General features: G+C 40.7%; 1 protein-coding gene across 2 annotated transcripts in view; it reads right to left on the bottom strand.

Annotated features, from left to right (window-relative positions):
• Positions 1–12,313, bottom strand: part of cfap299 (cilia and flagella associated protein 299) — a 79,742-nt gene that overhangs the window by 19,350 nt on the left and 48,079 nt on the right. For both annotated transcript variants that reach the window (XM_085426440.1, XM_085426441.1), the window contains exon 4: positions 46–188. In XM_085426440.1, the coding sequence (XP_085282566.1) occupies positions 46–188 (143 nt within the window). The remainder of the gene's footprint in view (positions 1–45; positions 189–12,313) is intronic.

Here is a 12,313-nt window from a genome sequence, read left to right as displayed (position 1 = left end):
GTTTCTTAAACCAATGTGGACATGTTACAATGGAAGGAGACTTACCATAAATCTGAGCGTGCTGGCATGAGCCTCTTCTTTCCACTGAAATATGGTTCAAAATCTTGGGTCTTGAGTCTGTGGGTGTAGTCTATATAGCCAGATACTTCCTGTCCAAGAGTATTATGATCCCTTATGAAAATGACCGACTGTAAAAAGAGAGAAAAAGAAGGAAACCCTCTGTGTAAATAATCATGACCATCAAACCTCTCCTGAGTAACAGCCAGTGAGGAAAAAGTCACTTGTGGAAAGATAGAAGGGATCTGTTACAAATCCTCCCACTTTGAAATATAAAGGGTCGTGTTTTACTTTGAATCAGGTTCAAATCAGCAATGAGTCCAACTTATGTTATACTTCAATAGGCCTCGCTTGCAGAAGTGGGATGTCTACAAAATATCCTGCTCAGATACTAGCGTGGGACACGGTCTGAGTCCTTCCACTTACAGTAACTAAAGTCTGAGTTCCGTTCCAAAACACCTACAGCTGGGGGAAGAATGTACTTTTAAATGACATAAAAAATGAAGTGCTTAGTTAAAACTTGATGTTGTGTGTCATATAAGGACTCTTTGGTGGAAAGGGAGGGAGAGTCAAGTCAGAAAAAACCTATCCCGTAGAGGGAACCCTCTCTCATTGTTCCACTTGAGGTTTCGCTTTTTTTTTCCTTATCCAGATTTCAGGGTTTAAGGACACAGGGTGTCATGTGTTGTGCATATTGTAAGCTCTTTGAAGCAAAGTTGTGATTTCAGACCAAGTCAGTCTAGTAAAATTACATGAAAATGACAGACCCATGCCTTGATGTTTAAAGTCTTTGGACTTGGTCTGAAACAATTGAAAACCTACCAGACAGGCATAAATCAACAACTCAAGAGGGGTCCTATCAGGCACACAGGCAATCACCCTTTACAGTAGACTTCTAACAGCAGGGTTGCCAGTACATTACATTTATTTATGTAACAAAACAGTGCAGGCCTTGACAGAGACCACCAAAACTGGGAGCAAAATATAAGCTGAATGCCTGTTTAGCTTAGAATATGAAATATCGCCTCTGTCAGTGCGCCCCAGGGTGGCTGTGGCTACAATGTAGCTGCCATCACCAGTGTGTGAATGTGTGCGTGAATGGGTGGATGACTGCATGTGTAAAGCGCTTTGGGGTCCTTAGGGAGTAGTAAATACAGGCCATTCACCATAACACAGGATGTGCAGGCGACACTTGGGCCACCTTAACTCAAACACGATCTGATTAAAACACCATGAACAGGTTTGGATTCTTCACTGCCAGCAAAACACATACTTCTAAGGACAGCTTCATGACTGCTCATCATGTCTTTGAAATTAGTTCAAACTAGACACAACCTGAGAAAAAAGATGATGACGAATGGTTCCGTCACTGGAATCAGACAAAGCAAATGGAAGCCAAGTTGTCCAAACCCCCTCAGGCGACAGCCGAACATGAAATGATCTTTTCATGTCGATTCGATGGTTTCGATAACACAGGATGACAATGCGTGGAAAGAACTGAACAGGAGACACACTCAGGTGTGAAGAGGTTGTTTTGTCTGCCATCACAAAGACAAGAAAGCAGCTTTTCTTTCTGTCTTTTCTGCCTCGTCTTGAGATAGGAGAAGTCTTTTTGTGGCCGACTTGTTTTGTTTACTCTGAGCATGAATGAGTCCCACTTCTCGGCCTACAGTAACACAGTAAGAGGATCCTTGTGGAATACCTCAGCTAGTGATATCACATTTGTATAGCTGTCAGGACACGGGCCATCTGCGGATCCCTTTACTAAAAAGGCATGAGATAACTAGCACTCCAGAGCTCAGACGAAAAGAGGGCTGCTTTCTCTCCACCTCTCAAACGTTTAAAACAGATGCTATCAGGTTCACAGCTGGCTGGAGGACTGAGCCATATACCCTATCTACTGGCTTCTGTCCTCCTGCAGCCAGCCTTGAAAAGACATCATCAGGTGGACCCAGCAAAGACAAAGATGGTCAGAAATTCTGATTAAAACAATAACAGTTTAGCTTGTCTTTGGGGTGCAAACAAAAAAAAATAGTCCACAATTTTCAGTGTCCTCAGTTTCACACTGTAACACTTAAAACGTCTCATTTTTATACAGCCTTCAGCTCTTAGATGTGTTCAGGTCTTGTCAATCTGAGTGGACGTAACTGCAACAAGGTTATATCATGATATTAACAATATGCATTGTGTTGAGTTGAGTAACTGTATTTCAAGACTCTAGTAGTTACACTAAAATGTGACTAAAATTTTAGAATTACCAACAAATGCAACAGTATTTTAAATGTTTTGCTTACTTAGCATTTCTCTTTCTGTAAAAGTTTATTTTTTTGTAGTATAACTTCTTGAGAAAATAGTCTTTGACATAAGTTTCTGGAAAATTAGAACTGAAAATTATATCAAATCAATATGGTCCATCCATCAAAAACAAGCCACTGCATATTTCTGGAACTAGAATTAGGTGGGTAAAGAGCCATTTCACTCACAGGTCGCAGGGAAAGCAGAACAAACGAGTCAGACTCTATTATTTGCTCCAAACAAGCAACATGAGTTTCCAGCCGCCTTGTAGGAGGGAGCAGGGGGACCTCCACCTTACACCATGGAAAACAAGTGGAGGCCTTACATCACCTGCCAGCAATTACCAAGAACAGGTGCTGTGACCTCACAGGGCGGCGAGTAAGGGGCCCCACTTTATGGCAAACATCAGTCTATTTAATGCTTGAGCAGCTGAGCGCTGAACTAGTCTCAGGTAGAGATTCCAGCCTTTTGTGATACTCAATATTCAGTTTGAAACTCTTTTTTTTTTTTTTTTGTACGCAAGTGAAGTATTACCTGTGGCCACGAAACACAACAAACCATCTACAAGTTCTTTTGACTATACAACCTTAAAAAAAGTCCAAATAAAAGCACTTCCATACAAAAGTAAGCATGTTTGTTAGTAAGCAGGATTTTTGAGGTTTGTGACAAATTGAGAGGAACTCAATACCTCCTTGACACACACATGTAAATTACTCCACATGCTGTTGGCCTTTCTTTCAAAGCCCCATGGACGTACAGTTTGAGAGGGCTATACAAAATCAAATCACATCAAACAGAAGCTGACAGGAGGTCTTCCTTTGTGCTTTGACAATGTTCTACAGGTGGGGACACAATGGCCAGACCACTTGAAATCCTGTAGAGGAGCATGAGACATCTGAATGTGTGTGTGACTGTAGATGTTTGCCTGTGTAGTGGGTACGACACAGAAAGAAAGAAAAATGCCAAATTAGAGCTGAATAGAGCTAAGTGGCAACAAGGAAATTGAAGCTTCGATTTTAGAAGCCACTTAAATATGTCTGTAGGATAGATGGAGGCAACCATAGATCAGGAGATCGAGAGAGTTGTCCAGTAATCGGAACATGAGTAGTAGAAGTGCCCAGCTGGAGAAGAAAAGTTTCATTTCCAATAGTTTGTGTTTTGCCCCATTTGTTACTTATAACCTTTTAACGCTTTTCTTTTACTTCAACCCAGAACCGGTTTGATCCTGGTTCTGATGGAGGTCTCTTCCTCTTAAATGGGTATTTTCCTGTCCAGAGGGTCACCAAGCACGTGGTCAAAGGAGCGATTGTTGGGGTTATAGAGTTTTACCTTGCAATATGAAGCACCTTAAAACAAGTGTTTCTGTGAACTGCTGCTATAAAAATACAACTGCATTGATTAAAATATTTGAATATACTATATATAAATATAGTTGAAATGGCTGGTGAGTGTTATTATCTTTTGAAGTACCACATATCCTTTAATCTAATGATTCCTTATTTAAATTTTAAGTCAACATTGCTTTTGGTCAGTCAATGAGTGACATCTGAGAAAACGCAAAATAAAACAAGACGAAGCACATTAATTCACTTCAATTCAATTTTATTAATACAGCACCAAATCAAGACAACAGTCGCCTCAAGGTGTTTTATATTGTAAGGTAGACCCTAAAATAATACATACAGAGAAAAACTCAACAATCATATGAACCCCTTTGAGCAAGCACTTTGTCGACAGTGAGAAGGAAAAACTCCCTTTTAACAGGAAGAAACCTCCGACAGAACCAGGCTCAGGGAGGGGCGGGGCTATCTGCTGCGACCGGTTGGGGAGAGAGAAGGAAGACAGGATAAAAGACATTAATTAATCAACTCGGCATTCAGTGGATCTGAACGGTTTTAAATCTAGCGACTGGACTGTAATTCCCTGTGTGTAGGGCTGGCTCTGATGTATTTTACTTGTTGTGTTAGGTAATAAGAGAATACATAGGTAAAGCAAAGAATTCATATTGAAAAAACAAGTGTTCCACTAAAAATAAGAAACAGAGTAATAAAATAGGCTGTAATGTAATGGTCTCAAATAGTGAAACAGCAAAATGTATTATCTTTTGCACGTTGTACATAATCTCACATAAATAAAATCATATCAGTAAACCTGTGTAGAGAACTGATTGTTTACTACCACCTTCACCAACCCCTCTCCCCCATCCCAAACACACACACACACACACACACACACACACACACACACACACACACACACAACCAACCTGTCTGAAGGCCCTCATGGCCCCCACTTCCCCCATCCTTCAGCCCACACCCACATGCCCCCAGTCCCTGGGAACAATCCTGCAGTGTCAGGGAGCCGTGCAGGTGTCTTGCGGTGTCAGCTGCCATACTGTTTATTATTGGTAGGCTACGCTTTAGGAGGAATCCCGGGCCATCACTAACAACTGTGTAAATTTGTTGGGGTAAGGAAAACATGGCCTGTACTGCAGGAATGTTTTGAGGTGAGAGCCCTTTTTTTGGCTTTACCCTTGTCCCCTTTCTTGAGAAACATATGTGTGTTTGTCAGAGGGTTTAAGGAGGGGTTCAGGAGTAGGATAAGGGGGGGGGGGGGGGGGGGGCGCTCATTGCTTATTTGACTTGGAAGTGACTTCACACAGGCTGCTTGTGTAATAGATGCAATGGCAGAAACCATATGTGGTGAGGTGTGTTGCATCTGTGGGGATCTACCCGAATTACACATCCTGTAGGACATGTGATCCAGAGCCCGCGTTCACTTACTTGAAGAGTGTAGGCAATGAACCAGGTCAAAGCAGTCAGTAACCTACATTAGCCGGCACTAATGGCAGTGACTTTAAAAAAAAAAAGAGAGCAACGCTAACAACTTACTCAATAATCTTAGCAACCAGGCTATGTGCATGACATGCTAATCGTTCCAAACAGCTTTGCTTCTGAAAAGGCTTCACCAAATCTGAACTGGCCTGATAATAATGCCATCCATCCATTCATCCACCCATCCATCCTCTGTAACTCATGCTGCTGGGCTGTGGAGCAGAAACCTGAATAGAGAACCCCCCCCCTCTCTTTTTAGGTTTAAGAGTTTAAGTAAAAACATTATACTAATATATATTTTGTTGCAAAACAGTAGACAGACACAAGGACAGTGAGGAGAACGAAAAACACAAATACAAAACATGCAAACACAGGAGAAAGTATGAGTCATTGTGTATTTTTACCCCAGGAGGCACAAACAGGTCCTCTATCCTCTTATTATAAGTGGAGAGCGGGTGGAATCTGAGTCAAACTTCAGGTTTCTGGGCATCCACATCTCCGCTGATCTCACTTGGGCCCACAACACCATCGCCCTGATAAAGAAGGCCCAGCAGCAGCTGCACTTCCTCAGTGTCCTGCGGAAGAATAACCTGGACCAGAAGCTGCTGCTGGCCTTCTACTGCTGCTGAATGGAGAGCGTGCTCTCCTCCTGCCTGGGTGTTTGGTACGCAGGGGCCACTAATGAAAACAGGAAAGCCTTAGAGGGTAATTAACACCGCCCAAAAAAAAATCACTGGCTTCCCTCTGCCACCCCTGGAGACCATCGCCAGATCCTAATGTCTCAGGAAAACCAGGGCCATCACAGGTGACCCCTTGCACCCCGCCCACCACCTGTTTGACCCGCTGCCTTCTGGTCAGCGCCTCAGGTCAATCAGGTCCCACACCTCCAGACTCACAAACACCCTTTTCCCCTGGGCCATTTGGGCTGTTAACAAACACAACCCCCATCCCAAACCCCACCCCTGCCCACCCACCTCACCAATCTGAGCCATGGTGTGAGTAACCTTCATCACTCAGGCGAATCACACACAGCCTCCTTCAGACCAAGTCTTTTCTTTGCATTACCTCTGAGTACTTTGCAAGTATTTTGTTCTCCAATGTGTGCCTTTCTCTTATTTATTTATATATATATATTTGTGTTGTTTTGGATATATCCCTCTTGATTGTATACATTTTCCTGTTTGCTATTCTTCCTGCTGTTTACTACTTATATTTTATTCCAGAGCAGTTGTTGTGGAGTACCTACAATTTCGTTGCACATGCATGTACAATGACAATAAAGGTCTATTCTATTCTATTCTATTCTATCTTGTTATTGTGGCTCACAGCAGCCTTTTTTAATCAAATTGTGATTTTTCTTTCATGTATTCCCTGCAGACGAATCACTTCTGGTAAAGAATAATTGACCTCAGTAATGACCCAAACCCTAGCACTGAATTCTAATGCTAACCTAATGTTGAAGGCAGGCAGAAAGCATGTTTTGGTTTGGGGTTTTTTTGTAAAAACTGCAAATAGATTTGATGTGCATCCCTCAGAATGATTATTATCTTTTGTCACAATTGCCAGGGTTTGGAAGAACAGCACAGAGGTTGGGGTTGAAGTCATCACCTATGATTAAACTACTGAGACCACAAAAAATACTTACATGGTTTAAATTGCTATGAATTCATTCTACGAGCCAGCAGCTGAATTCAGTGTGTATCAGAGCTATTTTGAAGAGACTTTAGGTAACAAGCTACAAAGATACCACAACACAGAGACATCTAATATATGCAATGATTAAAATGTGTTAGAGTTTGCGTCTTACAAGAGCAGGTACAAGAGCAGAGGGTTGTGAACTGTTTGTGCATTGCTAGCCATAATCTGTTGAAGCAGTCTTTAGCATACCCTTTCATCACAACCCTCAACCACTGATATACTGCAGCCACCCTTTCCAGTGAATGTTGCTGCATTAACCCACAGCCGAGTGGAATTTTAAAACAGGTCTATAACTACAAAAATAATAAATAAATAAAGCTGGTAACTTCTGCTCAGCAGCTTTAATGGGAACAACTTCTATTCTACACCTCGCCATTTTCGTCTTATCATGTTATTGGCTTATCTTACCTTATAGAAAAATAAAATCTTTAATTTACAGATAAAAGATGTAATTGCCTTAACAGACGCTGTAGTATATGTATGCAATAAGGATTGGAAATAATCAAAAGACATTTCTTTTTTTCTCTCACTTATAATTACAGGGTGTGTCTCTAGACAGATGTCTTGGCACCGGATGCAAAAATGCACAAGTGAACTGTTCAAAAGGACTTCAAGCTCTACACTGTGGTTTAATGTTATATCTGTATTCACTTAAGGCACTGCACAAAGGCTGGTCAGGCCACACAAAATGGTACAAATATTTTTTAAATGATTGTATGAAAAGCACCGAGCTAAAAGAGTTTTAGATCGTCACAGAGTGTATGCACACATGCTTTTGTTGCTAAAGACCATAAAAATGTCCAAAAGTGCACAAAAGACAGAATACAGTGTTTTGAAGTCATGCGACCTAAGGTCCAGAATAAATTTTTTATAATGCACAGTATGTTTGGATATATTTTCCTGGACATGCATGAGATTCTAGGTGGATGTTAAAATACAGGATATCTAATTCTGGTTTAGACGTCATTTCTGAAAAAACAAAAAACAAAAACAAAAACATGTGTTTACTTTATTTGCTCTTCAAATGCATCCATAAACAGATTACATGACTGTTTGCGCAAGAAATGAAGTAAATAAATCCAGAAACAGGTGTCCTGCTGTTGAGCTTTCTAAACACCCAACAGTGGACAGCTACACCCACTGAGGTTAGCCGTACGGGCAGAACAACTATGGCCAAATACCAAAGAGGAAGCGGCTCAGTCAGTCAGCAAGGAAAGGCAAGGCAGCTAGCTCAACCCTTGGCTGCATTGGCCTCTGTCTTTTTGGAGAACCCGCCAGTAAAGCCATCACCACAAAATAAGTGGCTTGAACCCACACACTTCAAATTACAGGGCACTCGAAATCAGAAAATGCTATCCTGCTTTTTGCAATTGATGTTTTAGAAATTCTATTAAAACCTCCTCAGTTGGGCCCACGGTGCAGCTCTGCAGTTTTTCCTCTGACTGCATCAGTTCATATCGACTGGAGCCACTCTGAGTGGAGTAGACACAACTGTAGACACAACTCAATGAAAACACTGTAGAAAACCCAATATATCAGTTTAGTTTCTAATCTGGAACTAAGAAGGGAGCGTGTATGAGCAGTAAATGCAGGCCTATTATGAACAAGCCGCGTTCTTTTGCAAGATCAACATCAGTGAATCATCTGCTATGCACCTCGATGTATCAGGAAGGAGTTAAGTTTAAAGAAAAGGCTTTTACTGCTGCTGCTACTTCATGATGGCCAGAACGTCACTGTTAAATTAATAGACAGAAAGACAGTAAAGTTTTAGAATTACTCTGCAGCCTGCTAAAGAAGAGAAAAAGGTTTGAAATATTTGGCAGGTGGCATACATTTTCCTGTTCCCCACAACTGCAGCTGATAAAGGCCTTCCCCATATGGAGAGTAAGCTGTCAGCCTGACAGGTGGCATCACTTACAGCGCTCGGTGCAGTGCCCTGTAACAGAAACAGGGTAAAGTTTCTACTCCCGAGAGGAGAAAAAAATCCTGGCCCTACAGTAAATTAGTCGCATGCCTGAATTCAGAGAGGAATTACGGGTTGAGAATAGCGGGCGGGTCTGGCACATGTGGTCGCAACACAAATCAGTCAAACGCCATCTCAGCTACGGATTTCAGACACCAAAGTGACCATGCGAGGCATATCTTTTCCCTCCCCTCCACTCCTACAATCATTTTCCACATTCCACTGGCTTTTAAATTACCAGTGGGAAGAAGAATACAAGTTTAGCCCAAAATATATGTGAGAGTAGTGCAACAAAGCTGTTTGTCCACTAGCAAGTTTGCAAATCACAGTCTAAAAGAGCGATGGTGTCATTAACTTTGTGGCCACTTTAATCCTATTTAAGTAGAGATAATCTTTTATTGTGCAAATTCTACGCTAAACCTGGTTGGCTGACACAACCGTCCATGTATAGAAGGAAAACAACATTTCTTTAAGCCTTCCTACTTTACTTCTACTTTAAAACATCTAATATTCTTTAAGTCTCGGTGCAAACAAGGTGTAAATCTGCATGTCTTAAACCTGAAAAAATCCTCAGTTTATGACAGTTTGCTTCAGCAGTAACTAAGAAATTCAAGATTCCACATCCATAATGACCAGTGCTTTTTATATTTTAAATTGCAGCATCATCGTTTATGCAACATCTGTATCGAATATAGTTGATGAAGACATTGTGACATCACTGGAAAGCAAGGTCCAGCTGTGAAAACTTGAGGTCCACATTTAGGTTACCAACATCTTGGTGTTTGCAAACTGGATGCAATGAGTGAGGGGCGGATCTGACTGAGAAACAAAAAGCATACCCTGCTTTATCGTCCATTTTCACTCTAATGGGGACTATGATTTACAAACAAAACATATACATTAATTTTTAAACTAGCGAATGGGTGAACAGAAAGTTTTCTCAGGTTAAATAGCAAGAAAGCCAGAGGACAGTTTCTCATAAACCCATATACAATCAGACATCTTAACTGCAGGAGTACCCCCACGCCCCCGGTTAAAGACAGTTCAAGGCACAGCAATGGGATTCATTTTAGACTATTTGATTGTAGCAAAAATATTCATAATTTTTATGTTGTAAAATTGTTATTAATATTGATATTGATATGTACATTTACCAAAATACATGTGGTGGGCTGACCAAAGGCACCTTTTTGTAATCTTTGTAAGCTTTTGTAAGCTTTTAAGGTAGGACAGACAAAAACATCTAATTTACCCATAATTTCCTTCGGGATTAATAAAGTATTCTGATTCTGATTCTAATCGCCCATCAATAGCTTCAGTTTTCAAAACCACACTCTACCTTCATCTGTTATATGTAATCTTTTGTTAAATATTCAATTTGTCTAAGATAAGACTCAGAGTTTTACTTATTAATACAGCATAAATAAACCTTTCAGCTTGACTTGACTACTGCAGTAGTCACTATAATACTGTAACATTGCTTCTTATTGTGTAATTACCTCAGCTTTACACTTTACAGAAATCCTTGCATACCACGAGTCATCTTAGAGTTATAGTTTAATCTTGCTTCCCTCCAATCAGTTTTTTAGGGCAGTTATTCATATTTTTCCTGCAAATTACATACATGACGATTGATTTTTATTTTTGTAACTTCTTTTGGGGGTTTTAACTGTAACAGTGACATTTACAACTCTATCCATCTTTCAAGAAATCTCATTTTTCCAGGTCAGTTCAGGCCTCCACTTCTGACCACATGCCCATCGTTGGCACAGACATTAAGAAAATCTTTCAGTGTTCTACAGACCAGAAGTTGCTTTGCAAACACAGGTATTTTCTGTGCTCTGGGCTTCTTTAGGAAACAGTTTTATTTTGAGACCCTCCCTTATTAAAACAAGATTTTTATCATCTGTACCAAAGACTGCAGGGTACAAACTGTGGTACACCACAACTAGCAAAACAGTCATGAAGTTCAGATCAAATATACTGAGGATGTGATTCAAAACTTGAGCATAATATGAGCATATTCATTGTTAAGAGTGATGTTGAAGGCCCCACCCTATTTTATTTTATTCAAGGGTACAGAATACAGTATAAATAAAGAGAAAGCCCTTTAATAAGTTCTAGAAAATACACAAACCTCTATTATCTCAAATCATTACTGATCATCTTTAAGATCTGGTGCATTAGGGGCCACGAAAACCAAGAATTTTTTGTTTCTATAAATTGTATCTCCTTGTGATTTCGTGATATAGAAAGTGGATCACATGGAAACTGTATTTTCTTGACAGGATTATTATTATTATTACAAAAGATGAACACACCTAAACACAAAAAGAAGAACTTCCTGACTTACTTCCAGAGATCTGCTTGTGCAGGTGCATGAAATTACCAACAGCTTATGAGCAAGCATTTATGAAAATCTGAGTCCTTGAGAACCTGTTCATGAATGCCTGACACACAAAACTTGAGGTTTTCTTGTCTTTGTTTTTCGGTGGGAAGCTGCTCAGAATGTAAGCTGCTGTGTTTTCTTGGTGGAACAAAGGCGAAGACCTTCAGGTAACTGTAGCCGTGCTGAGGATTTGATTTCTTATACATCTATGTGAAAATGGGCCATGCAAGCAATGTTGTCATCTGTGCTACATGCTGTACCATCTGTAACAACTGATTTAGTGCTGTGAAAGAACAAAGTTGTTTTCACTGAAAGAGTTATGATAAAAAGGGACCAGGAGAACCTGAATGACTGAATGTTGCACAAACTAGTCAGTAACTTTCTGTGAACACCGCTTTCTCAGCTCTGTCACATGTGATGAAGACAGTTTGCAGTGTAAACTATAGGGTTGAAGCCAGGAGGAAAAGAAGAAACAATCGAAAAACCTCACGTTTCAAATTTGAATGCATTTCAAACAATATCTAAACACAAATGTAAATGCATGTGATCGGCCCGTCAACATCAGCCAGGCTCTAACAACATGCTAAGATGGCCAGTAGTTACTTAGTTTTTGTTTTTTCTTCTACCGCAGTGGATGCCTCCACCTGCGCCTCCACCTGCACCTCCACCTCTCCCTAGCATGCTCTTCTGTCACACCTGCCTCCTTCACTACATCCATGAATCTTCTCTTTGGTCTTCCTCTTTCCTCCTGCCTGGCAGCTCCATCTTCAACATCCTTTGTCCAGTATGTCCACCACCCTTCTCTACACCATTTCAACCTCGTCTAGAACTTTGTCTACAAAATACTCAATCTAAGCTGAGGAACTCATTTCTAATCCATCCTGGTTATTTCCAGTGAAAATCTGTCTGCCACCTCCAGCTCCGCCTCCTGTCTTTTTGTCCGTGCCACCTGCTCCAAACCATAAAACATAGCAGATCTACCATCTTGTAAACCTTTCCCTTTCACTCCTGCTGCTATCCTTCTGTCACATATCATCCTACCCACTCCACCCTTCCTGCACCTTCTTCTTCATCTTG

This window comes from Rhamphochromis longiceps, linkage group LG12 (assembly GCF_057381845.1).
Source record: "Rhamphochromis longiceps isolate RC_006_pf linkage group LG12, R_longiceps_female_GT1.1, whole genome shotgun sequence".
Classification (NCBI taxonomy): domain Eukaryota; kingdom Metazoa; phylum Chordata; class Actinopteri; order Cichliformes; family Cichlidae; genus Rhamphochromis; species Rhamphochromis longiceps.
The sequence above is the reverse complement of the archived record's forward strand: the minus strand, read 5'-3'. Positions and strand labels throughout refer to the sequence as shown.